The sequence below is a fragment of the Chenopodium album genome, chromosome 26 (genome assembly GCF_948465745.1).
Source record: "Chenopodium album chromosome 26, dcCheAlbu1.1, whole genome shotgun sequence".
NCBI classification, from domain to species: Eukaryota; Viridiplantae; Streptophyta; class Magnoliopsida; order Caryophyllales; family Amaranthaceae; genus Chenopodium; species Chenopodium album.
This window is the reverse complement of record NC_137859.1, coordinates 29792210-29819229: the sequence shown is the minus strand read 5'-3', so window position 1 is coordinate 29819229 and position 27020 is coordinate 29792210. Positions and strand designations below refer to the sequence as shown.

Genomic DNA, 27020 nt, shown 5'->3' with positions numbered 1-27020 from the left:
TTGGGAAAGATGCTTGAGTAAGAGTTGGAAAAGGCATCACAATTAGTGAAAACCTTTGAACTCAATATTATTACTCGGGTTTTATTGGTCGGGTCTTGCTAACTCCAAGACATTGGACCTAGTCGGTTTTGTTGGTGCGGGTGGACTTCGTTGGAGGTCTCCGTGCGAGCGGGACTTGAAGCTTTCAAGTAAGAGCTCATTTGGAGCGAAGCACGCGTCAAGGGTAATTAGCTTATCTTAATCTTGTGATTAATTTAATTATGTTTATGGTTTTCTTTATTGCGAGTGTGGTCTTGGTTTTGGGTTTGTTTCCGCGGTGAGTCGGACTCACCAAACCCCAACATAAGGAAGAGACTAGAATTCAGGCAATGGTTTTGGCACCTCCCCTAGTTAGTGGCAGCTTGGCTTGCTTAGGGATGCTACACATGAATGAGTATGAACTTATTCATGAAATTATTGCCTCTTTCTAAACCTATGACCTTTATATACACTAAGGCCCTGTTCTCTTTACCTAAAAAAAAAATAATATTAAGTAAAAATAATTTCAATTCAATAAATATAAGTTCAGTTCAATATAATTAATTTCTATTCAGTAAAAATAATTTCAGTTCAGTAAAAATAAGTTCAGTTCAGTAAAATTCAGTTTTCTAAAAGATGAATTATAATAGAGAATCAGAATAATTTCATTTCAGCAAAAATAATTTCAGTTCAGCAAAATTAATTTAAGTTCAGTAAAAATAATTTAAGTTCAGCAAAATTAATTTCAGTTCAGAAAAATAATTTCAGTTCAGCAAAATTAAGGTGAAGAGAACGGGGCTTAATGGTTTCTTATCAAAACTTTTATACACCTTAATTCTCTTGTTTAGTTGCCTTTAACCTAGGAATTTTTAAGGTGGAAAGAAGTCATTAGTTGTAACCTATTAGTTTATATCTGTTTGTCTTTGGCATTTGAGTTTTTCTAACTTCATTGTTGCCTGGAACCCAACGTCCTGTTGTCCATTTGTTCCTGTGCTGAACTGCTTCTCAGTTCCCACACGAGCGCCTCAAGTTGCATTCATATATGTTTTGTTTTATCAGCCTGTTTGTCTACGAGTTTTTGGTTTATCTTAGGTGGGTATTCTTTGTCTTCTAGCATATATAAGGACCATAGGTGCTGCACCATGGTCCATTACATGTTGGTCTTTGGTGTTAATATACGACATAATCAACCAGGAAATAGCAAGTCCACCAACATAGTTTTATTCATGCAATTTAGGTAATTCTTGCTTTAGAATTTTTCCCCATCTAAAGCTATGTGATGCACTTTCATATTGCTTTGTCTGGCTGATTTTAGCATAAGATCTATTTCTGCATGAACCCTTTTTTATTTAGCTAATGGTGTTATTAGCTTATAAGCGCACTAAGAAACTGCCTTTCCTAACCATCTTCTTTTAATTTGCTTTAATTTACAATGGATGTGCCTTTTATTTCAGCAAACACATTTTATGTTCAAGCCAGCATTAACGTAGGCTTGTATTTTGTTTTCTCTTCAGGGATGTGGTGCATCCATTTTACTCCAGGGAATCTAACAGAGAAGGATCACTTCATCAACAAGCCTAGCGTGAGGCCCAGAAAGTTTGCAAAAGCCATGGTGAAAATGGGATCTAATGAAGTGCTTACTGGTACAACAGGGGAAATCAGAAAAAGTTGTAGGTAGTTAACTCAATTTAGTTTGATAAAAGGCTTTTTAATAGTTAACTATTCATCTCTCAGAGTTTGTAATGCATATAACAGCAAGCTAAGTGTTTTATTTTCACAATAAGCACAATCATTATTATCATTATTATGTATGTCATAAATTGCTAAGGTGTATATATTCTCTGCTTTGTACATATTGTAAGGCCAAGCTGCAGTACATAAATTAAAGAATATATTAGATCTGAAATTCATTGCAAGAAAAGAAATAACTTAAATTCTGAAATTGGTCAAAAATTTTAATATATTATATCTTACACACATATTGCACATACAATTTTCTGCATATTACATTGATAGATTTTTCTGAATTTTGAAATCATAACTTTTTTATTATAAATAATTCAATTTAAATTCGTAACTTTTTTTTTTTTTTATTTTTGATTTTTTAAATGTTTGTAACATTTTTTTTTACAAAACTTAGATGGGGTTAGTTGATTCTGTTTCCTTGAACCTATCTCCGTCTCTATCTTTAAATAGCAAATTGTAAGTAGTACAATTATTTTATTTTTATTGGATTTGGTCTCATTTTATAGCTTTTTATGTAACAATGATACTTTATTAGCTATAAGAATGATAATTAGGAATTCAATTTGTTTTAGAGTTCGAATAATTTTTCCACTAATTCGTTTTAGCGTTAGTTGCCACTCTTTTCCACCAGTATGTTTTAGCGTTAGTTTCTACTCTTTATATGTATGGAAGTTTCACTTGAAATATTCACAATAAAATCATGTATATGATATGATCCCATATAAGTACTTTACTAATATAAATCATTTGCTAATTTAAAAAATTTAAAACTAAAAAGTAAAAAACTAAGACAGAGACACGGAGCTAGTAAACAAATCTGGTATGTTTTATTAGTTAATTGGCTTCATGGTGACAGTTGTCTTGTGTTCTATAATTAAATCATTAAAGGAAACTAGGAAAGTATAATGCCGAATGTAAACTGTAGGAAGTAAAAGGCAAAACATAATAGAAGAAGAGTATATATACACAGTATTTTGACAGCTAATTATATACTTGTATAACGTATATAATTGCAATTAGAGAGATAATATGTGTAGACATCTAAATGTGTCTCCCCAAAAACCAAACCCAGTGATGAATATCTTTCACGTAATTGATTATCGAACAAAGCAAAAGTGTGAAAAGTCTTGTGATACGGTTGTTTTTAATAAAAAATACTTCTTTCTGTTTTTGAAAATATTCCTTTTTCGTACTCTATTTATAAAAATAGCCTGTCCAATTTAGTTTGGTCCATGATAAGGGTCCAATAATTATGTAGTTGGATGGGGCTTGAAAGGAAATTTCCAACGATATATTATAAGCCCAATTCTGATGAATAATGAGAAAGTTATGGCCAAAATACTAAACTGGGCCCAAACCGGATTTTACCTATGACCTAATGATCACGTGGAGGGTCCACGAGGTTTAATCCCTATCCTAAACCAATTAGTATTAATTAGAAGCTTCTATAAGTTTCTAAAAGATCTTAATTATCCTTTTTGAAAAGATAAGATTAAAGAATTTGAAATTGAATAAAAACTTTCCCTTTTTAAGTCCTAACTCTATTCGAATTTAAAGAGATGTTCAAAGATGATCAGATTTTATTTTCGTGCCTCATTATCTTTATCCAAGTCTTATATAATCGGATAGATCTTGAAATTATCTTTCCAATGATATACTTCCTCCGTTTTCTTTTAGATGCAACACACACTTTTTCACGGTATTTAAGAAATGTGGGGTTTACATGATATAATACACTTTAAAATAGGATGAGTGGTTGTTAGGAGTGTAATTTAGTGGGCCATGTGCTTTAAATAAGGAACTAGTATAGTTTTTCTCTAAAGTAACTTTCCTTTTATAGTGTGTTGCAAGTATTGTGACATTTCCTTTTTAAGGAAGTGTTGCAAGTAAAAGAAAACGGAGGAAGTATTACAATTAGACCTGGCAATCTTGACCCGACCCGATGACCCGACCAATGACCCGAAATCGACCCGAAACCAGTGACCCGAAATTGACCCAAAATCCGAATCCACCCGACCTAACCCATACTCGACCCGAAGTGGAACTGACCTGACCTTGACCCAAAACCCGAAATGACCCAACCCGAAACGACCCAACCCAAGATGACCCGACCGGAAGTTGACCCGAGACCCGAAAACGACCCGACACGAAGTTGACCCGAGACCCAAAGTTGACCCGACTCGAAGTTGATTCGACCTTTAACTTGAATGAATTGACCCATATAGAGTCAAAACCCAAAGTGATTTTAACCAAATTATCTTATACCTGAAATGACCAGAATCTATTTAAGCTAAAGACTTGACCTTAGTTAACCGAAATAAAAAAAAGCCGGAATCTAATTGACTTAAATAAATATAGTGAGTTTTTCGTCAATAAATAAATAAATATATATATACAGAGTTGAATTTAATTAATCCAATGCATCACCTACTATGACCCGACTCGAAGTTGACCGGAAAATTGGACCCAAAAAGTGACCCGACCCGAACTGACTCGACCCAAACTTGACCCGACTGGAACTCGACCCGAAGTGTTGACCCGATGCCCGACCCGACCCGATTATTAATTGACCCGAAATCAACTCGAAACCCGAAATGACCCGATTCGACCTGAACTTGATCCGATAATCTTTTGACCCGACCCGAAATGACTAGAACCCATACCCGACCCGAATGTCCCATTTGACGGGTCTACTTATATATAGACCTTAGGCTACCGCATTACCCATTGCATCAAAAAAAAAAAAAAAAACATATAGTACCCATTAAAAAATTATTTTTATTACTCCGTACACCATACACCATAACAGAGCTCTCTATCTCTATGACTCTCAGACTCTATCCATGGAGTAAGCTGCTAAGAGTGCTAATTGTGAGTCTGTGACGTTTGTCAATATTAATGTTGTGGGTAATTCTACTTCTCCATTAATTACACATTTTTGGGTAAATTAGTTATATATTTTATTTAATTTTTGTAATTTGGGTTTCTTGTTTTTATTCTAGGATGATGGCTCAAATCGCTCAATGTACAACTGGAGTTAATTTTTTGCAAGGAACAACATTATCTTCTTATAAATATAGCTTTCATGGGGTTTGCAGCAAACCCCTTGTGTTAATTACTTATAATAAAGCAAGTTTATATCATGAAAAATTTGCCAATTTTTACAGAAATGGAGGGTTTTCATCTTCATGGTTAGGTAATTAATTAACCATCTTATTTCAAACGGTTCAATATTTTGATTCTTTTATAAGATGAAATGAAAAATTTGTTTGATGTTGTAATGTGCTTTTTAATAGGGTCCTGGGATGTTGCAAGTAATGCTGCAAGCATCTCTTGTAAGGTATTATAATTCAATGCTCTACTTTTTACCATTTTCGATTTGTGTTTTATTGAAAATTATTATATACACTTGGGCGCAAGGTATTATTTTTGCTCATTTGGTAATGAGCAATAATCATCAAAATAAACAAGAATTATTTCGGGTGTATCTTGCACCCGGGTGTTTAAATCTCCTGAGTTTCTTATGGTACAATTACACTGTGAAAACTATCAGAGTATCAGCTATGCCTGTTGTCAGACTTTTGTAAAGAGCTTGAATCACACATTCACACCTTGCACTCCCCTATACATGTATCATAAATTCTTTGTTAGGACGAAAGCTTCTAAGCATATAATGAACTAGAGAGCGTCTTCTAATGTTATTAAACGCTGCAGTCTGTTCTCTTTGTCTGTTGTTACTGTAGTCTAGTTAGCTATTGATAGTGTAAAATGTTAGTAACAACTCACATGCAGACATCAAAAGTCTTTTGTCTGTAATGGAAGAATTACATCCTTAATAAGGTATATAGGGTGCTCTCAACTCGCTTAACCCATTGAGCATAAGATTTATTTATTGTCCAATATTGAAATGATTTTTTGATTTATGCGGGCTTACTATATGGCACTAATTACGCCAGAAAATTGTAAAGCCAATCTGTCATAAGTATGAGGCTATCATGGACTTGTTCTTGTGGCAAGTAACAGATATGTTCTAATCAACTTCTTTTCACAAGTTGTGACAAAAAGAATTTCTCTATTAGCTTTCCTATTCTATTTCCGAGCTCTCTTATAGTTCATCTGTTTCAGTGAAAATTTTCAGTCAGAACTACATTATCGTGTTCTATGGCCCTGATTAAAACTACACATAATTACTGTGGTAGCCTAGGTTTGTGAACTTTACAATGTGTAAGCTCATGTAACATAAGAACTCCTAAAACAAATACAAGATGGTAAGGGTTTTATCTATGTTTTTCCCTTATAAGATTATGATGGTCCAAGGCAATCTTGAGTAGCTTGCTTAGGTTCATCATCCTTAGCTGCATTTATAAAGCTTGAAATCTAATTGCAATGCCTTATTAGTTGACTTGGTTTGAAATTAAATTCTACTTTGTTTATAGGCCAAAGATCATGACAAAGAGAAAGGCTTTCCACCTATACAAACTCTTCAAAGATTCCCTAAGGAGGAGCTTTCTGAAAAAGTTGTCATGGTCAGATTTGATTCTTCCATCCTGCTTCACCAGGATCTGGACGAATCTGTCTCAAAAATTTCCAATGCATTATTAACTATTAAATACATACATGAAGCCGGAGCAAAGGTAGTTTTGGCTAGTAGTTGGACAGTCAAATGCAATTCCAAGGTATTATCTGAAGAGACTGTTGCAGGTATGACTCTGGTTGTTATTTTCTGCAGCTTTCTGATTTGCAGCTTGTTGATTTGATAGTGTAGCACTAAAGTTCTTTTGAATAAGCTTTTCTGCTTCAAGGATAGTATCATTGTGGCTTTTGGTGAGGAGTGTGGTTGTAGTTTATTAGTTCAGGGAGAAAATTTATCAGTTTATCACTAGTATAACCTGAGGCCATGATTGTGGTTTTTTTTTTTTTTTTTTTTTTTTTTTTTTTTTTTTTTTTTCAAATTAATAATTTGTATATATGAAATTATAAGGCTAATCAACAAAACTATGATTTCCAATAGATTAATTTATTTAGAGATTTAACAATCAATGACAATCTTGTAAAAATACTCAACTTAAAAAAGATGAACAAAATTCAAAAGCTTTGATGTTCAATGCTATTAGCTAATATGAGTTGACCTAATTACAATGTTGCGCCTATTATATGCCTTCAACAAAAAGATGTATAATTTTATACTTCCTGTCTTTCACAATCGTTGTGTCATTTTGACCATGCACATTTGCCTATGCATTATTTTGAACTTAAACATCTATTACTATATTTCAATAAAAATCATAAAAAACTATAAGTCATATGAATTGAGATTAATCCAATGACTATTATAATAATGGTATTTTTTGTTACATGCTGTTATTAATCAAAGTCTAAGTTCATATGGGTATAGTGTGATAAGTCCATATGATGCAAGTATTGTGAAATAGAGGAAGTATTATATAGAAATATAGATGCCTTTTAGGCTTTCATCATTTGGTACTATATGTGAGGTGTGGGGTAACAAATTGTCCTTCCATGTACACCATTGCTCTTTAACTATTACCATTTCTTGAAATGTTTTTAAGTGTCGGATCCTACAAATTTGATTCTCTCTCTATTTTGGATTGATTGCAAAATTAGGCATTTCATAAAGTTTTAGGGAAATTATAGGGTGGGGACTAAAATCTGAATTATATATATAAAGTATAATAAGAGGGGGTTTATCTAGTTGTCAGTGAGATAGACGAATAATAAACAGTAGTGTATGTGAGGATATGAGAGGGAAATAATAAAATAGTTGTGTGTCCTTACCAAATAGGTGTTGTAATGAATAAAAAATGGATGAAAAAGAAAAGTGTTGCAATTAATTATAAACAAATGGAGTAACTGGTACAACCTATAACAATAAGGTATTAGAGACTGAAAGAGAGAATTTACCCATTTTCCAATGAGCCAACATAATTCTGTCTCAACAACAAACAAGGTGTACCTTATTAATTGGCTCGGTGCAGCTGGTGAGTTACAAGCTTAGCATGAAACTGGTGGATTACAATTAAAAATTGTGGTCAAGGATTACTCTATGGTCTGCCCCTAATTATATGCTTTATCACTGACTATTGTAGTGTATTAGTTAGTTCATTCAAATATTTTTAGAACATTCTTTCAATTTTCTCCTTTGTACACCTCTCAACCTTCTCTTTCTTGTAATCTCACAGGTTGGGATTAAACTAAAACAGATGACCTCATTGTTTCATTTAGTAGTCCAGCTCTTATCAAGCATGCTTTTGATGGATGAAACACTAATCTATTACTTGTTGTTTTTGTTTGTTCATTTACTCCGGCTCTTATTAGCCCACTTTGAATAGTAGAGATGCTAATTTATTTCCTGTTGCATTTGTTGATTAGCAGAATTTCTTTCATCAGTGCTCAAATTGAAGGTTCTCGCTGGTAAATGCTTTTATGAACATCAGCAGCCAAATTTGGAGCAAGTTGAGGAAGCAGATATCATTCTTCTTGAAAATCTTACAAACTACAAACAAGAACTTGCCAACAACTCAGGATTTGCTAGGAGATTAGCTTCCGGGATAGATATTTTTGTCAACGATTCGTTTTCAACAGCTCACAAAATTCTTGCATCAACTGTTGGAGTTACCCAGTTTTGTTATGCTTGCCTAGCTGGTTTTTATTTTGAAGAGTGTTTGGCCAAATTGAAGACAATTCCAGAATGTGATCTGAGTCCCAGTGTTGCAGTGGTATTCCCTTGCTACTAGTTACTTCTTAATATCTATTTTGTTTTATTCAATCATGCTGCTTATTTCAAGATAAGTCATAATTACTAACATTAATTAATGTTTCATCATTTGATATAGGTAGGAGGAGGAAATATTAAGGACAAAGTAAAAGCCTTGCGCATTTTAGCTTCTAAATGCGATGGTTTGGTTTTTGTGGGGATGATGGCACTACAAATTATGCATGTCATGGGAAAGCCTGTTCCCGTGTATTTGGTTGAGCATGAAGGAGTCAAAGAGGCTCTAGAAATAGTGAGGTATGCTGAAAGTAGAAGCATACATATTCTATTACCAAGTGATTTCTTATGCAAGCATAATCACTTGCAGATGCAAGAAAAATCATTTCTTGCTCATAATATTGTGGATGGTAAGTTTCTCCTTTTTTGAGTTTGCTCTTGCATTTTGTGCGGGAAAACTGGATAAAATTAGTGTATCCTTGAAACACTTTTGTTGCTATATCTATTGACTTGCATGCTCAAGATCTTTAAAAATGAATGCTTTTGTTGGGGTCTGCAGTCTTGCCTCTTTCAGTTTTTATGTTAGGTCTTTTCATCTTCTTTTTTCTATTTTCTGTGTCTATCTCTTTCTCTGGGATCTAAAAGCATGAGTTGGCTTTATCAAGCATCAAACTTGACTAGCATTATGACTAGCATTATAATAATACCCCTTATGTAATAGCCTTTTAAAGAAAAGGAAGGACATCAAAGAATCTGAACAGAAGAAGCTGATACAATATAGGCTATATGTACTTCTAGTTTGTGAAGTATTATTTGTAAATAAAGTTCAGAAATTCATATTGTAGGCTTCTCTACATCTGAATATCAAGTATTTGGAATTTCTGGGTTAAACTTTAAAAGTATACATATGGTGAATGATGAATATTTTAGCCTGTGCTTATTAACAAGAGGCATATAAAGTCCCCATTTATTTTATTAACAAGAAGCAAAACTAGGTTGTGAAATCAACTTTTTAAGCTATGAAGACAAGCTGAAAAGATGATACCACTCCAATCATATCAGAATTTCATTGCTTGGACTGTCAGATAACTAAGTTTTGTTCTACTGTTATTCTTAATATTTTGATTTTACTATGTATTGATTTTATTCAAAGCTTTTATTACTCTTATTAGTATCTCTTCATTGTGATCTACTTTTGAGATTGTTTTTTTTTTTTTTTTTCTTCTAGTCTTTCCAAAACTTATTATCTACTATAGTTGATATTGAAGGGCAAGCAAGTTATGTATCTCTTTACCTCAAACCTTTTCATAAATGCACTAGTAGTGGGTATTACTTAGTTATTTTATAGAATTAGGGAAGTTATACTACGATGACATGGCCATATTGGTGTTAAAGTTGCCTTGCTTAGTGGTTGTTGGGTATTGAGCTAACTTCAAATTTAAAGTTGTTTATTTGATTTTTTGATTAGCCCTAATAATTCTTTGTAGTTCTTGTACTTTAAGACATTGATCGATATTTTTGATGTGCTCTCACTTGTAAAGCTGTAATGAGGGTAATGTTTGTTGTAAATTATATGGAAGATGGATTTCTACAAAATGTTGATTTTAATGATGGAATAAAAATTCATTAGTGTTTTCTCTTACTGTATTAGGTTGGGAACCTGTTGATCTTGGATCAAACTCATTCAATGAAATTGCCACTTACCTTTCAAGATGTAAGGTGACTACTTCCATTGTTTCATAATATTCATTTTATTTGACTTCTCTATAAGATGATGAAAAGTAAAAAAGATTGAATACGAATGGTTTTTACAGGAGCTGTATGTTGTATAGTGAATACATGGAGAGTGAAATATTATGTTGGTTAATTTGAACATATCAATTAGAAAGGTAGATGATCCCATTTGAGGACACAGTTTTCAAATAGTGCTATTCACATACTTTTTGACCCTTCCATTATCCTTTTTCCAAGTCACTTTCTAATGTTTAAGAGGTTGTCACAACTATCTTTCTTGGCATTCCCCAATATGCACAAAATTGATTAGGAATGTCAATGTCCAAGTTTGATTATAAGTCCTATACCTTTTAATGTTGATTAGGCAGATTTAAGGGTGTGTATATAACCAAGCAAGGGTCCAATTGAAATACACAAGAAGCACCATATTAAAGAAATTTTCCACGGGAAGGTAACTCAAAGACGTCTCAACTCTATTTTTATACTCTTCTATACGTGTCTCTCTACAACTGACAACAAATCAGTGATTTTATCTTCTTCCGACGTTAAATAATTAGCCCCTGTAAAGGCAGTATAATAACTCATTTGAGTTGTGAGTCTCTTATTGACCTACCCAACACCTTGCTTATGGTCCTTCCTATTTAGTATGGCTCTTACTCTACACATGAATTATGTCATGCAATGTAAGAGATTGCACAGATATGCCACATGATGCACCTATTGAATGTTATTGATTCATAAAATAAGCTTTCACTATTCAATATCTTCCCGTGTTCCTATTACTAATAACCCACTATTGACAAGTCTAATAATATTTGGTAAATCATACCAATTGATTTATGAATTAGGCCCTGTTTGGCAAATAGTTGTTGGCGGTTGGGGATTCACTTGGCTTGTTTGACCAGCTGGGATGTTTGGCTGTTTATAATGGCTTTTGAAAATGTTGGCTGTTTATAGAAGTGTTTGATAAATTTAATTGTTGGTTTGTTGGCTGTTTATTAGATAATTTGTGGGCCAAAAAGCCAAAAGCCAACAAAAAAAGCTACTCATAGCAGCTATTTCATTTTGGCTTAAAAGCCAACTTTTTCTCTGACTTTTTTTGGCTGTTTGACCACATAAAAGCCAAAAGCTAAAAGCTAACCAAAAAGCCACCAAAAAGCCATTTACCAAACATGGCCTTAAGCTTTTAGCATTTCACCATCTTTTTCATGTTCATAATACTAATAACCATTATTGACAAGTCTAATAAGATTTGGTGAACCATATCAATAACAATAATATTCAATCTTTTTGATTCAAGTACTTCATTCAACACTAAGGAACCCTATTGATCATATGCACTAAAGTGTACTAAGGGTTGGGTTAGAGTTTTAGTGGGAGAAATGCAAGTTCTTGATCACACTTGTGAACAAAGGGGATAAAACATGGATATATAGTAAATTTGTTTCTCTTTTGATCTTAAGATGTTCTCAAAATTTATCTTATATTATTCTCAAAAAGCTGATGGAGTTTCCCTCTGGTCATTCTTGTTGCAACTAATAATGTTGGGCTGCTGGATTCATGGCATAGTTCTATGAGAATCTAATGTTAGAGAGGAATATAATGTTAGACAGTCTATGATGTTGGAGAGGCAGCTCTAACATGAACACCATGAAACCATGAGCCAGAAGGCATTGAATGGTATCAGCTGGTGAATAGGATAAAAGGATTAGATACTCAGAGGAAGCACTAGATAATCTGGTGAATGTGATGGAAGGACTAGATAATCATTGACTTTTGTATGTATGTGAGCATAACCCATCATATTTCTGTATATCATTCCTTATTTTATTCCTCTGTTTTCCAATTCATGGTGAGTGTGGAAATTTGGGTATTTTGTAAACCAATATATTTACAGTTCAATTATGCTTGTAGCCATTTCTGGCTGCTTCCTCATTGAGACTACTCTTCCCAATCCTCAATTTATCCCTAGATTTGTGTCCTTTCTGCTTTTTAAGCTCTTCAGATCAGCTTAATGAGTCAATTGAATTTTAAAATAGAAGTTTGTCACCTTCACATTCAAACTTTTCATAGTTGAACCACAAAATTTACCACATATAAACCAATGAAATAAAACTTTATTTTTCTGCAGGATAACTGGAGTTTTATTTTCAGTCTTGTAGAAGACATAAGCACTTAATCATCTCCATAGTACTTGTTCCAATTTTAGCATTTGGCATTTCATATTTTGTTATTTTACCTCTGTTGGATTTTTGCAGTAATGATCCGGTTTTACCTGTGTCACTTTCTTAGACCTTTGCAGTATAGATACATTTTTTATTAGTCATAATCGAAATTTAACTACCTGCTTATGTGATGCTTTCCGTTTTCAGAAAATTACATGGATAGGTCCTGTGAAAGTTAGACAGTCTCATCAGAATAGTGGTGGAGAGTGTAAATTGGCATGTATTCTTGATGAAGTAAGCCAAAACGGCTGTCATATAACAATTGTTGGGCATACAGCTTGTGAAGCAGCTTTTCAGATATCTAGATCTGCACAAACATATACTATGATTGAGCATGCATCTGTTGTTTGGGAATATCTGAAAGGAAGAAATCTTCCAGGTGTTCTCGCGATGGACAGAGTATGATCTCTCTCTCTCTCTCTCTCTCTTTTTTTTTTTTTTTTTTTTTTTTTTTTTTTTTTTTGTCAAACTTAGCTTTTTCTACTAGAGAATTTAATTATTTTAGTTTGCATTCTATGGCTAGACAGCCTATTAGATTCCATTGATTATGCTATCAGCTTCTGTGTATAATAATTGGATTCACAAACTAGCTTGACATCCTGAAAAGGTTGAAGTTTTGTAGTGGTATACAATTTCTGTGACCAACTTATGTGTAGTCATTTGAGTATTTTTTACTATCTGGACTTTTAGATGACAACTACTGCCATTGGCTGCACCAATTGCCCAATCAGTGCTTGGTATACCATTTGTCAGTCTTTCATACCATTCACAGGATCCTCATTTATCAGTTTTTCATTTGTTGATTACGATTCTAAAAAGGGTGCTATAGTATGTCGAAGGGATCGAAAGTGTATTTGGCACACTATGCTGTTTAGGTGACTGCTATAATAAACAGTTAGGATATTGTAGAGAAAGTTCAAGACAATTTCTAGCACTTAATAAGAGTATAAATTTCATTTTCATCCTCAACCGTAAATATTACTCTTCAAAGGTATAAATGTTAAAAGAAAAAAAAATTGCCCTATCTTTTAGCTGGTGTTTATCCTAAGGGAGGTCAGATTATAGATATATATGCTCAAAGGAGCTGTTTAATGGTGCTAAAACTTGCAAGGTTTTACCCTAAAGTTGGATAGAGATGGCATAAGGTATATAGCTACTAAAATTTCAAGAGATCAATGGTCAATCAGATTTGAATCCTAGTTGGCTTTGGGTCAATAAGAAAACTACAATTTTCTGGATAATTTCCTCCTTCTAGTCTACCTCTATTTATACTACTATTGCAATACATAAATTGGCAAACAAAGCCTTAATTACTACTAGTACTATTCTTTGTCTTCTTCCCCCTTTTGCATAATAACAAATAACACTAAAGCAGGTTGTCTGTATCTTTAACGGTCCTCTGCTTGGGCTTGTTGGTCACGGTTTGATGTTGTTGGTGGTCTGCTGCTGCCCCTTCTGGCATCTGCTGTAGGTAAGGATGGTGGGAGGTTGGCGCATTGCATACTTTGCTTGATAATATTGCATTGGATAATCTGTAAAAATCAAATAGAACAATCAGTTAGGAACCAGGTAAAATATTGTTGGAAGATAGGGAGAGGCTTTAGAAAATCTGAGGTTTTTCTTCTCAAACGAGGGGGAAAAAACCTTAAGTCTTTGTTTATATGTAGTTCTTTACTTGTCCAAGATTTAGCTCTAAACTAATAGAACCTTGTAAAGTTGTAAGAGAGCCTTTTTTATGATACTAAAACCATTGAAAATACCTTTTAAAAAATAAAATTATTTTTTTTTCCTTGCACGAGTAGATTTTATTTTTTCCTAATTAGTTGATATTCTTAATATTTCTATAATATTCTACACTTTCCTTGCCATTGAAGTGATGCCCGTATGACGCTTTATAAGTTGTATAAACCAAGGAATAGAGCATACTAATTTGAGATACTTGTAAACCATGGCAAATATTGCAGGCTTACCCATCCGAGATAGAGTGGAACATGGTTTACCCTGATCCTTCTCAACCTTTGGCTGTTGATATTGGAAGTGGTATTTTTTTTTCCCTCCCTTTTAGGTTTACATGTTTATAGAGGTTCTAGAAATAAATTCACTATTAATTAAGCTATTGGCTAATTTTGCACAAGGAAAATACAGAACTATGGTGCCTTTTCCTGTGAGTTGGCTGGTTTATAAGCTATGAAACGGGTTTTGTTGACAAGGTGACCTTGGGCCTATGCTCTCATCACCATATATATAAGGCGTTTGCTTAGTTTAAAAATGCACGCCAAGGCGTGTCTAGGCGCAAGGCTCGTCAATGCTTGCCTTGAACATGAAAGGCAGAAAGCAAGCCAAGGTGCACGTTTTCCATCACCTTTGACGAAGCGTAAGGCGATGCACATAGGCCGCCTTTTGTTCTGGAAAGAGCAGATTATGAGATTAATTCAAAGGAAAACACAAAATTTCATTAACTTAAATGTTATCAATGCTTTTAAAATGCAATTTGAGTAGAAACCCTCAACCAATTACAGAGATTTATCTTCAAATTCAGCCAAAAATAAAGGATGCTCTTGTTTCAATAATAATGATACAAAAAAAGAAGAAAAAAGAATGCAAGCAAGTATTGAGTGGTGATCAAACTCCCCAAATTCGCTGAGGCCATGATTGGCAATGTTAGACCTCCAATAAAGGTCAGGAAAAGAAACACGAACTCCATCATCAATGGCGATGCAGCGGCGAAAAGAGGATGCAATATGGAGGAGATGATCTCGAACAAGGGGAAAGGGTGGGGGAGGTAGGTTGACAAAAAGGAAGGGGAGGTGGTGACCGGGATAAAGAGGTGGTGGTAGTTAGTTGACCGAAGTCGAAGGGAAAAGAAAAAAAAAATTACTCATTCAACCAGTCACCTAGACCCAAAGAAAGTAAATACCCCTTAAAGTTGGGATTATTAAATAATAATCCATATGATTATAAAAAGTAAATTAGACAAAGTTGGGACAAATTTTCCTATAATATAGTGTATTACAAAAGCTTTAACTTTTTCATTACGTCCACCCCTGCTTTTTTTAAATTTAATTCTTTCCTCTGTAAATTCTCCCAATTAATGGAAGTCTTCTTCTGTCTATCTTCTCTTTATCAATGGTGGTCTTCAAACAAGGTGTGTTTTTCTTTCCGCCAGTGGAAGAAACGAGGGCCGTCAAAGTGCGGCTGCCGGAGCAACTCTTTTTTGCCAAGCGGTTTTTAATTGTGTGCTCAGTAAGCTTGAGTCGAGACCAAAAACTCTCGAAAGTAGAAAGCAGCTCTTGGTTTTGAATAAAATCAATCGTCCCGGCATATGTAAGTAGCCCACCGGTGAGTTTGAGATCTGGGCATCAACTTTAGCAAGGCAATCAGCCAACGACTTGATGTGATTACAATAGCTATTAATTGACGAAAAATTCTCAAATCAAGGTCCACAAGTTTTTGAAGTGAGTAGCCTGGGAAGCCAGAAACATAGATTCGATACGAGACAATGCCCCATGAGCAGTGTTGTCTTTTAGCAAGATAGCGTGAAGAATGTCCATGAATATTGTCCCGTATATCCACTGAAGAACTGTGGCATCTAGGCGTACGCGTTTCCAGAGGGTTGGTCTGCGGATTCGATGCGGCAGAGGCAGGTGCCAGGCGGGTGCCTCCTTCGCCTCCTAACAAGATCATGAACCCTAACAAGATCCTTGAATAAGGCCGCCCAAGAGTGATACATACCATGCTCTGCATCCAATGTAATGAGAATAAGGGACTTGACATTGGTGACTGTCAAAGTAGGGTAAAATTTGGGTGATTTGGCCATTGAGAAGAGCAGCAGAAGAAAAAGAAATTGAGAAGGGCAATGGGTGTTTGTTAGGGATTAAGGATCAAACTTAAACTGATACCATGAAAAAGTTTAATCAGTGTCTTTTCATTAGTAAAGCCAGTGTGTATATACAAAGTGCAAGAAATTCTTTAGCCTAAGATTAAGGAACTAACTAGCTATAAACATGCACTACTTAACAAACTTAAGATATAAACAATATAAACAGAATATATTTATCATATATCCTAGCCTCGAGAGGATGTAGTAATCTTTTTGGTATATAGTCTCTAATATATAAACTCAATGTATTAGACTAAACTAGCTTATCATTATGCCAAAGAACATTGTGACATTCCTACCACTGATTAAATGTTTACAATTATTGCAGGAAATGGATTATTTCTCATGGGAATGGCTAATATGCGGAAGGATTTAAATTTTCTCGGTCTAGAGATTAATGAAAAGGTTATTACATGCTCCCTTCCAATTCAGTGAACCCCCAAATTGGCTTATATGCAGATGAATATTAAATCTCCCTTTTATAACTTGTTTCAGTTGGTCAAACGCTGTCTGGAGTCTGCAGATCAATCAGGACTGAAGAATTTGTATGTATAACTTATTCCTTATATATGGAGTATTGCTTTATGAATGTGCAGAAATTTATTAATATAAGGGAAGACTCTCGTGAGAACTCTCTAACAGTCCCAACTGTGTCCCATCTTTTCTAAATATTCCTACCTACTAATTGATAAACTGTAAATAGTCCTTTTGAGTCCAAATTTGGTCTCTTGTGAGTTGTGACTTACAACTTGATAAGTAGGTAAACAATTATTTTTCCCCAGGTTTCTTTTCCTAACCACTTTTGTTCATCACCAACTGTCTAACCATCCTCCCTTGCTGCTTTTCCCCTCCTCTTATCAACCACCACACAATACTCGCCCTATCATGCCCACCACTATCTCTCACTGCCACAGCTACCACCAGTAAATCATCTGTCCTTTTTCCCTTCCTCTACCACAGATTTTACTCTTGCCTTTTTCCTAATTGCCTGAAATCTGCTACCTAGAAGAAAGGGAAATGAAAAGCCATAGACCAATGAAAATTGAAGGTATGACTGAATCATGATTTATCGTCACGGTTCATTTATTCCTTGCTATGGCTGAATCATCAAGTTCTCATTTCATGAATTAGTTGTGGTTTGTGAAATCCACAAACCCTTTCTCATGATTATATCTTGTTTTTCAAAAGCAAATTAACAAAATTCTGACTCCTCATCTTCGTAAAAACCCATGTGCATCATGTTCTTGAATTTTGGAGGAAGTTATTTTAAAGGGAATAGGAAGGTTTTTGGCTAAAGATGAAAGGGGAAGGATAAGGGTTGCTAATGGAAAAGGATGGGATGTGGGTGGAGAATGAGGAATGTGATGGTGGAGGATAAGGCTTGTAACATTGATCGTCAACGGAGCACCATCTATTTTAAAGACATAACCAGTAGTAGATCGTCTTTTATCTAGATCCCCAGCATAATCCGAATCAACAAAGCTGCTTATTTGGTATGTATTTCCACCAAAGTATAAACCTGTGTCGATGGTACATTTCAAGTATTGTAAAATCTATTTCACTGCTTCCCAATGTGCTTTACCTGGGTTCGCCATGAACATACTAACAACACTAACTGCTTGTGAAATGCCTAGACGTGTACACACCATGTCGTACATTAAACTGCCAACTGCACTAGTATAAGTTACATTATCCATGTATGCCTTTTTTTCCGTTGTAGTGGGAGATAGTTTACTAGAGAGCCTAAAATGTGGAGCGAATGGAGTCACCAATGTGTTAGCACTTTTCATCCCAAACCTTTCAATGAATCGCTCAATGTAGCATTTTTGGCTAAGAACAATTTCCGGCTTGATCTCTCTCTTCTAATCCCCATACCCATTAGTAGCCGCCAAGTCTTTAGTCTTGAAATCTTCACCGAGTTGAATTTTTAACCTTTCTATCCCTACCTTACTTATTGAAGCAATAAGCATGTCATCTACATACAATAGGAGATAAATATAATCACCTCCATGAAGTTTGTGAATGTATACACAACAATCGTAACTACTTCTAGTAAAACCTTGTTTTAACATAAAAGGATCAAATCGCTTCTACCACCGCCGAGGAGATTGCTTTAATCCATAACGTGATTTCATCCGGCGACATACCTGATTCTCTTTACCCCTAACCTTAAATCCCTCGGGTTAATACATATATATTCATTATCCAAGTCACCGTGTAAGAAGGCTGTCTTCACATCAAGATGTTCCAGCTCAAGATCTCCATGTGCTACAAGACTTAACAGCACCTAAATAGAAGTATGTTTTACCACCGGAGAAAAAATCTCACTGTAATCAACAACTTCTGTCTATGCAATACCCTTAGCCACTAACTTAGCCTTATACCTTATTTTATCTAACTTAGAAGGATCCTCTTTTCTTCTATACACCCACTTACAATCTATAGCAGTCTTTCCCATGGGCAATGGGACTACCTCCAATGTCTTGTTTTTATGAAGAGATTGCATCTCTTCTTCCACAGCAACCATCCAACTCTCCCTATCCTTGTCTTTGACAGCTTGTTTGAAGCGGCTCGTCATCCTGCGCACCGAGAGTGCATATTTTACCAAGTTTAAATGCTCAGAGGTTTGTGTTACCCAAACTTCTAAACTAATTTATAATTCTTATTTGGCTTAGTGGATGCTAAAGAATCCTACTGCTAAACCCAAACTTCTAAACTAATTTATAATTCCTATTTGGCTTAGTGGATGCTAAAGAATCCTACTGCTGTTGTAGTACATGTGCATCTTCTTGCTGAACCTCCTCATGATCTTATCATCTCCTTCTCATCTTGAGAAACACCAGGATGCTCCACCCGAACATGACTAGAATCTTATTGGTTTCTTGATTCAATCTCCACCACATCATTGAGTGTTTGTAGTCATTCCAACATCACCATCATTAGGCACCATAACTTTCGATAAAGCTACCATAGATCATTTATCAAAGGTCACATCTTACAAATTTAGAATCTTCTACACTCCAAAAAGATTGTTTTCTTGGCTCTTTCATCAAGCTTATAATCATGTTAATGATAATAAGCCGTGCACCCAAAGACTCTTAGTCTCGTGTAATCTGCATGTTGCCTATCACGCCTTTGTCAACATCTAAATAAGAATGTGGAGATCGATTTACTATATAAGAAGTTGTAGCAACCAACTCTATTCTCAAGTAGTGTACGATTCATTCTTTCCGCGACTCTATTCTATTGTGGTGTGTTCGGTACCATTATCAGACCGTACAATTTTTAGCTTTTGAACTTTTTGTTCTCAACCATCGCTCTCCACCGCTTGAAAATGTCGAATGCCTCATTCTTATGCTTAAGAAAATAAATCCAAGCACATCTAGAATGATCATCAACATGTAACAAAAAACCTACCTTTGGAAGCAACTTTAGCCGGACCCTAAACATTCGTATGCACATAATCTAATAATCCTCTGCTCTTGTGCTTGCTTGTAGAGAACTTCACCTTATGTGCTTTTCCATATACACAATGCTCACAAAATTCCATTTGTGACTTCTTCATGTTTTTCGACAAACCTTGTCCACTAAGCAATGATAGACCCTTTTCTGACATATGCCCAAGACGCATGTGTCATATCCTCGTGCATTCTGTTTGGTTTTTACTTCCACCAATTCCAATGCTAATCACGGGTTGTCCACAAAAGAGGATAAAGATTACCGTGACGAATTCCCTTCATCACTACCAAGGAACCATGAACAACTTTTTAAACTCCATTCTCAAGGACTATTTTGCAACCATTTTTCTCTAATAACCCAAATGAAATAAGGTTCTTCCGCAAATCTGGGATGTGTCTAACATCCTTCAAGGTTATTATTGTTCTATCTTGCTTCTTGATTGAGATGGTACCTAACCCGACAGTCTTACAAGCATGATCATTTCCCATCAAAACAGTACCACCAGTAAACCACTACTTCCTGTTTGAGCACATATGATGTGATGCACATGAATCAAGCATCTATTTATCGGATATCTCGTTGCATTGTTCTTGAAACTATCTATCAATCAATCAATCAAAGCCTTAATCCCAAAAGTGGGGTCGGCTAACATGAACCAAATTTGATTATTCCGTGTAGTCATTTACATAAATCTTTCCCCTCCATCCCTTACGATCCAAGGCTTCATCCTCATGTAAATCCTTGCACTTTATATCTTTCCTAACCCTTTCCAACCAAGTCATTTTTGGTCTCCCTCTCCCTCGTTTATTCCCTCCATGGTCCCACTCTTCCACTCTAATCCCTCCATGGTCCCACTCTTCCACTCTTCGCTCCGTCTTAAACGCAGACGATTTTCCCTTAGTTTGTCTGCAATGCTTGCCACACCTACTTTCGTGCGAGTAACAATAATCATCCTTGTCATTTGAGACAAAACTAGCTTCTTGTTTTTCATGTTGTCTTCCTCTGGAGTTGTCATTGTTGTTCTTATTGAATATTACCCTCTTATTTGGGCAATTAGCTTTAAAATGACCAAGTTCACCACATTTGAAACTTGGCCTTTCCGCAAGAGGTCTAGATTTTGATATAACTTTCTTCCCTTACCTCGCCCTCTTTCATTAGTCCTTCCTCTGTTTGCAAACAATCCATGAGCTTGTTCATTGTGTTCTCTTCCATTACTAGATATCATTCCGCTTGTAGCAACCTTTCGAAGGTCATCCGCTGAAAGCGATGTTCTAGTCTCATCCATGGTTAGAGTATCACCCACAAGCATCAATGTTTAAACCAGATTTTCATAGGATTTTGGTAATGAAAGCAATAACATGAGTGCTTGGTCTTCCTCATATACCTTCACATCAATATCCTTCTGATATAATCCTATCAAACTTATTAATATACTCCCGGATTGAGGTGCCTTCTTCCATCTTGCATGTATACAATTTGGATTTTATGTAGATCGTACTTGTTAGAGTTTTTGTCATAAAATTAGTCTCTAACTTTGTCCACACGTTAGCAGCTGTTGCTTCTTCATTTACCAAGAATGCAACGTCCCTCTCAAGGCATAAGATTATAGCCGCTCGTGCTTCAAGTTTTAACTCTTCCCAATCCTCATCCTTCATTTCCCCGGGTTTTTGTTCTAATACCTTATGCAACTTTTGTGATACAAGCAAATTTTTCATTTGTATCCTCCAATAGAAAAAATCGTTTTTACCATTGAATTTTTCAATTTCATATTTCTTAACTTTAACTGTTCCACTAGTAGATGTCATTATAATTAATTTCAAAATAAAAAATTTTACCACTTAAGATTTTGACGTCAACTCTAATACCAATTGTTAGAGCTCTCGCAGAGGAAATGTGGCTTGTACTAGATAATATGAAACCGATACCTCATAAAGATAAATAATATTTTGGGATAGACAAATAACCACTATGAAGGAAATAATTAATATAAGAAAATAAACCTTCTGAATGCTAATAAACTTTTGACGTGAATAAAAATGATTGAATTATAATACATGCATCATAAGCCTTTTATAATTTCTAAGGCACTAAATATAGAATGGCTACAAAAGGAATGAACAACGCACTTTTCTTTTTGCTCTTTACATTCATTATCTTCCATTCTAAATTTTCTCCATCTCCTTAAAATTCTTCCTTCCATCCTATTTTGTTGAAACAAGAAAAAACTATTTCGTTGTCAATAATAATCATATTTTACCACATTTTTGTCATTATCAATATCAATGTATTTCCACAAAATAGTTTTTAGTCAAATCCCACCAATGTATTTTCATTTTTACCTTATCATAGGCATTGTGTACGTCAAGGAAAACCATAAGTAAATCCTTATCCTATTATTTGATCTTCCTATTCCCGAGATCTTCAACTTCTTCTTAGCATTTGTTCAATTAATTGTTCCCAAAGTTTCACACTTTTATTCTTACAAAAAGAGAGTAAAATACTTTTCCAAAGTCCCCAACAGTGTCGCCAATCATTCTACTTGACCTTTCTAAACCTCAATAGGGATGACATTGGGCCTTTTCTTCAATCCCATCTATATCAAAGTAGGGCCTCCAGTCAACCTTAATCTCTGCACACACTTACCTTTCAAAAATATTCTCATTTCTTCGTACTCTCAGATGAGCAAGTCTATCTACAATATGTAGTTGCTTCACCCCTAGTTGCCACAATTTAATCTTAGGCTCCACTTTGTGGTCTTCTCTACCTTATACATCTTCTACCTCGAAAATTAAGCATCAAATGTCTATGTTGGGTTGCCTTACTCTCTTCTGGGATTAATTTACAACCAATGTTGCTCTTTTGCGAGCATTCCTTCTTTTTAAGAAAAAAAAAAACATATTTATTCCTCTTTTGTCTTTCTTAACTGTTTGGTCAAGACCAATTTAGGATTGTACTCCCCGTAGTTAGGACTAGCCTTAGTCAATCAAAATGTTGAACTGTTTAAAGAAAGTTTTCGATAGTTGGGACTGTTTTAATTAAATTTTTGCCAAAAACTGAAATAATAAATAATAAAAATAAATTAAAAAAGAAAAGTTAAAGGCACAAAGGAGGGTCTGGTTACCTGTGCAAAAGAAATGCCAGAACTTTTTCAGCTCGTCTATTTAATTAATTGTCAAAAAATATACGAGACCCTGTTTATCTGTCCAATCTATCTGATAAGACATTTGCACATATATATACACTTGGGCCGTGATTCCGTAAATCTAGCACCTTAGAATGTCTGCAGTTTTTATGAGATATGTATTACAGTTTTCTTGAATTGCATAAGCATAGAACTGGAGTGAGAATAGATGTTCAAGCTTGAGTACGATTATAATCCTTCTTATGGATAGAAAACAGCACAATTACACTCAACTGAAACAGCAACTTCTATCTATACCACATGCATGACATGCCAATTCTCTCTTCAGTGGCTTTATTCATATTGTTCAGTCCTGGAACATATTTTCGGACCATTTTTTTATTTAACTTGGTTTTGGTTTTATCTGTGATAAGACACTTCATAGGAACAAATGCTACATCATCATTTCGGACCATTGTCTCCAGTTATCCAGGACGACTCATTCTTGTTTCAATTCAAGTAAGTAAATATAATATTATTGTTGTAATTTTTTTATATTGATCTAAGTTATACCCCACTGTCAGAAACTGTGACTGATAGTGTTTCTAGAGGTGTCATATACTTTCAGCCTTTAGAACAGATTTTTCTTATTTTGTATGTGCAAATGTAAATATTCCATACGTAAATTTTCAGCAATTGTGTGCTTCATTCTTCTTTGTCTAGATTGTGTTATTGTCTCTGTAGGTTTTGCATTCAAGCATTAGCTCTTAAAGTCTTAGTGTATGTGGTAATTATAGTAGCTCCACTGGTATCCATTTAGGTTTAGTAACTTGGGCTTTATCAACTTATGGTATATAAAACTCCAGCTATATTTATATTGTTCCCCTTACCCTCTTCTCAAGCAATATGTATTTGCTATTAGCAGTAATACCAAGGCGTGGCGAAACTGCCTCTTCACGGTTGCTATCTGAACCGTCAAAACTGGAGCTTAAAATTATGTAGTCCACCACTTTTCTGTTAATATCCTACAGAATTGATATATCATTTGTTGTGACATCTTTGCTCGCTTGTATACTTGTCAATCAACAAATTTCTGTATTATTTAGCACACTTCTGTCAAACTAATTGTATCTAGCAATCTTTAAGTGCAACTATGTTGGATTAGAGTGGGTTCTTAAAAAAAAAAAATAGTTTCAATTGGGGTGAACGAACAATCAAATACAATATTGGTGATCTGTATATAATAAGTAAAGTTAGTAAACTTGACCCAACTTACCCATACAAATAACTAGTTTCAGATTATCTGCATGAGATCTGAACTCGACCTGAATCCAGAAACCCAACCTTGTACAAAAATGAACTTGGCTTGATTTGATCAGAATACTTAATACGTCTAGAATGAGTATGTGATTGATTTTTCTCGTATAAAATTAATTGATGATAGACCCGTATATGTTGAATTCTGTTAATATGAACTTACTAAAATTAAATCAAATGCATCATTTCTCTGAAGTGACTTAAGACACATTAGCCTCAATAGAATCCTAAGCTGAATTGCCTGTTTGTTGCATCTGTAAGTAATCAAAAGGTTGATTTGGAACCCAAGCATATTTTTCCTAGACCGTGTCAGAACCAGTTTTGTGGTATGTGCTAATATATGGTTTTATCATAGCTGATTTTCTCGTAGCTAATGCCTTTCACATGGTGCACTTTGCTCTTGCTCTCTTAGATATGACTGCTTGCTAATTTGTCACGTTTCATTGTGCTATCTTCGAAATAATTATATATCCAGCTAACTGTTTTGTTATATTACAGTGTCCTAACCCTGATTTCAATGAACCTGAGCATAGGTGGAGGATGGTGAAGAGGTCGTTGGTTGAAGCCATAGCCAATGAGCTTGCTGATGATGGGAAGGTAGATTAATTTTACACGACCATCTTAACCATTTCATTTCCTTTTTCAAAATTTTATTTCCTGCGCACCCCTTTTATTTCCTACTTGCTGTACAACAACTTGCACGGCTACATTTTGACAGTATCTTATTGTTTTGAATCACTATGTTTATGTTGGAGGGCTTGACTGGGTGAGGGGGAGGGGGTTGGACATCTGTAAGCTGTCAAATTATTTACGGTTCACATATTCCGTATTAGGACTACATATATCTTTGCTGCTTCTGTAAATTCAATCTTTAGTCTGCTGTTATATCTTTGACATTCGAGCTGACATATATAAGCTTCCCCCGTCCCCAAATTCTTTGTCATATTGTAGGTGTTTCTTCAGTCAGATATTGAAGAAGTTGCGATCAGAATGCGCACGCAATTCTTAGATGAAGGAAAGAGTAAGCTTGTTATTGCCAATGATGATAAGAGTATGATAGCAGGCCCAGGAGGATGGCTTAAAGAAAATCCATTTGGAGTTCGGTCTGATTGGGAACGACATGTCCTTGCTCGCGGGGCTCCCATGTATAGATTGATGTTGGGTAAAAAGATAGCTGGTAATTTAGAAAGGCAATAATGTTCATTTGATGGACAAGAAAATGCTGGACACCTAATAATATGATGCCTAATAATACCCGGTACCAATCCCTGGTGATGTACTAAATTTTACCAGTAATTGTTATAATTAAGTTTTACTTATTGATAATAATTGATACCCAGTACCAATCATTGTATGCTTGAACAAATCTATATCTATACTATTATATTAGAAGACGTTTATGTGTCACGTCACATAAAGTCATCACCTAGCATCTCATGATGCTATGCACCCAAGCAACAAACATTACTCCATATAAAAACATAAGGATAAAAAGATTTGAACATCTAATCTCTTTTCAAAAAAAAAAAAAAAAAAGAAACCTCTGATAACATATATAACCATTTAAGCTAACTATCACATTATAAGTATGAAAAAAAATGTATATAAGTGCAAGCCACAAGGTTTAATTAAAATAAGAAAAAAAAAAAAAAAAAAAGACACATAGACATTCTCAAAAGGCAAAGACACAAAATAAAGGACCTATGTTTACTACTTCGTAATTTGCAATACTATTTCAATTTCCTGTAAATGACTTTAAATTAAATACTCCGTAATTTGCAATACTTTTTCAATTTCCTGTAAATGACTTTAAATTAAATACTCCGTATGGTTTGCTACACCACAATAATATTTCCAAAAAAACATAAAAATGGCGGAAAACAAAAAAAAATTACAACGATTGGTTTGACAATGTTGACTTCAGTTTTGAAAAGCCTTTAATTTTTTTTTTTCACCATTTTCACTAATGTAAAAGTAGCAACCTCAACAACGCCTGACTACTCACTAGTGGGAATGAAGTTGTGTAACACTAGATTATACAAGTATATTTTAATTAGACTATATATATTTTCTTATACGTAATAAATAAGTCATTAACATTATTCAAAGTGGTTTAAAACTTTAAATAAATAGTGTAAAAAGTTAAAATGAAAAAAAGATTAAAAAAAAACACAATTACTAAATGCTGTACAAAAATAACCTAAATGCAAGAATTATTTATTTATGTGAAAATAATAAAAGACTAAAATACCCTTATTCAATTTTAAGAACTTAATATCCCATTTTAACTTGAACGTAAAATTCAACTTTAAAAAATCTCCTTTTTTATGGTCTACTTCTACTAATCCCGCGACATTTTGCTAATCCCATAAATTTTTGCTGATCCCAGAAATTTTACATTCAATTTTCCTCCCATATAAGGTAATTTATATGTGTAATTTCATTCTAATTTTTTTTAATATTATGTTTCTGTAAACACCCATTTGTGTCTCCCCAAAACCAAACCCAGTGATGAATACCTTGCACGTTGTGTTATTATCGAATTAGGTGAAAGTGATTTGAAAGTCGAGTGTTGCGGTTTAGTTTTAATTAAATTCTTTTCTCTCTGTTTTTGAAAATGACTTCATTTATTTGAAAATAGCCGAACCAGTTTAGTTTGGTCTGTAACTAAGGTCCAATAATAGTGTAGATGGATGGGGCTCGAAGAGACCTTTCCAACGATATATTATAAGCCCGATTCCGATGAGTATTGAGGAAGTTATGGCCAAAATACTAAATTGGGCCTAGTTA

At 34.5% G+C, this 27020-nt stretch overlaps 1 protein-coding gene across 3 annotated transcripts; it reads left to right on the top strand.

Annotated features, from left to right (window-relative positions):
* The first annotated feature begins 4514 nt into the window (after nt 1-4514).
* Nucleotides 4515-25600, top strand: LOC145617875 (uncharacterized). Of its 3 annotated transcripts, none has more exons than XM_081672628.1 (14): nt 4515-4667; nt 4767-4960; nt 5061-5104; nt 6201-6465; nt 8155-8501; nt 8619-8904; nt 10146-10213; nt 12601-12852; nt 14418-14493; nt 16662-16738; nt 16829-16878; nt 23348-23432; nt 24729-24827; nt 25182-25600. In XM_081672628.1, exons 1-14 carry the CDS (start codon nt 4663-4665, stop codon nt 25425-25427), a joined length of 2094 nt encoding a protein of 697 aa, XP_081528754.1. In that variant the 5' UTR covers nt 4515-4662; the 3' UTR covers nt 25428-25600. The 3 variants fall into 3 exon arrangements, with proteins under 3 accessions (XP_081528754.1, XP_081528757.1, XP_081528756.1); XM_081672631.1 differs by having other exon boundaries at nt 4515-4671; XM_081672630.1 differs by having other exon boundaries at nt 8158-8501; nt 25182-25599.
* The last annotated feature ends 1420 nt before the right edge of the window (nt 25601-27020 follow it).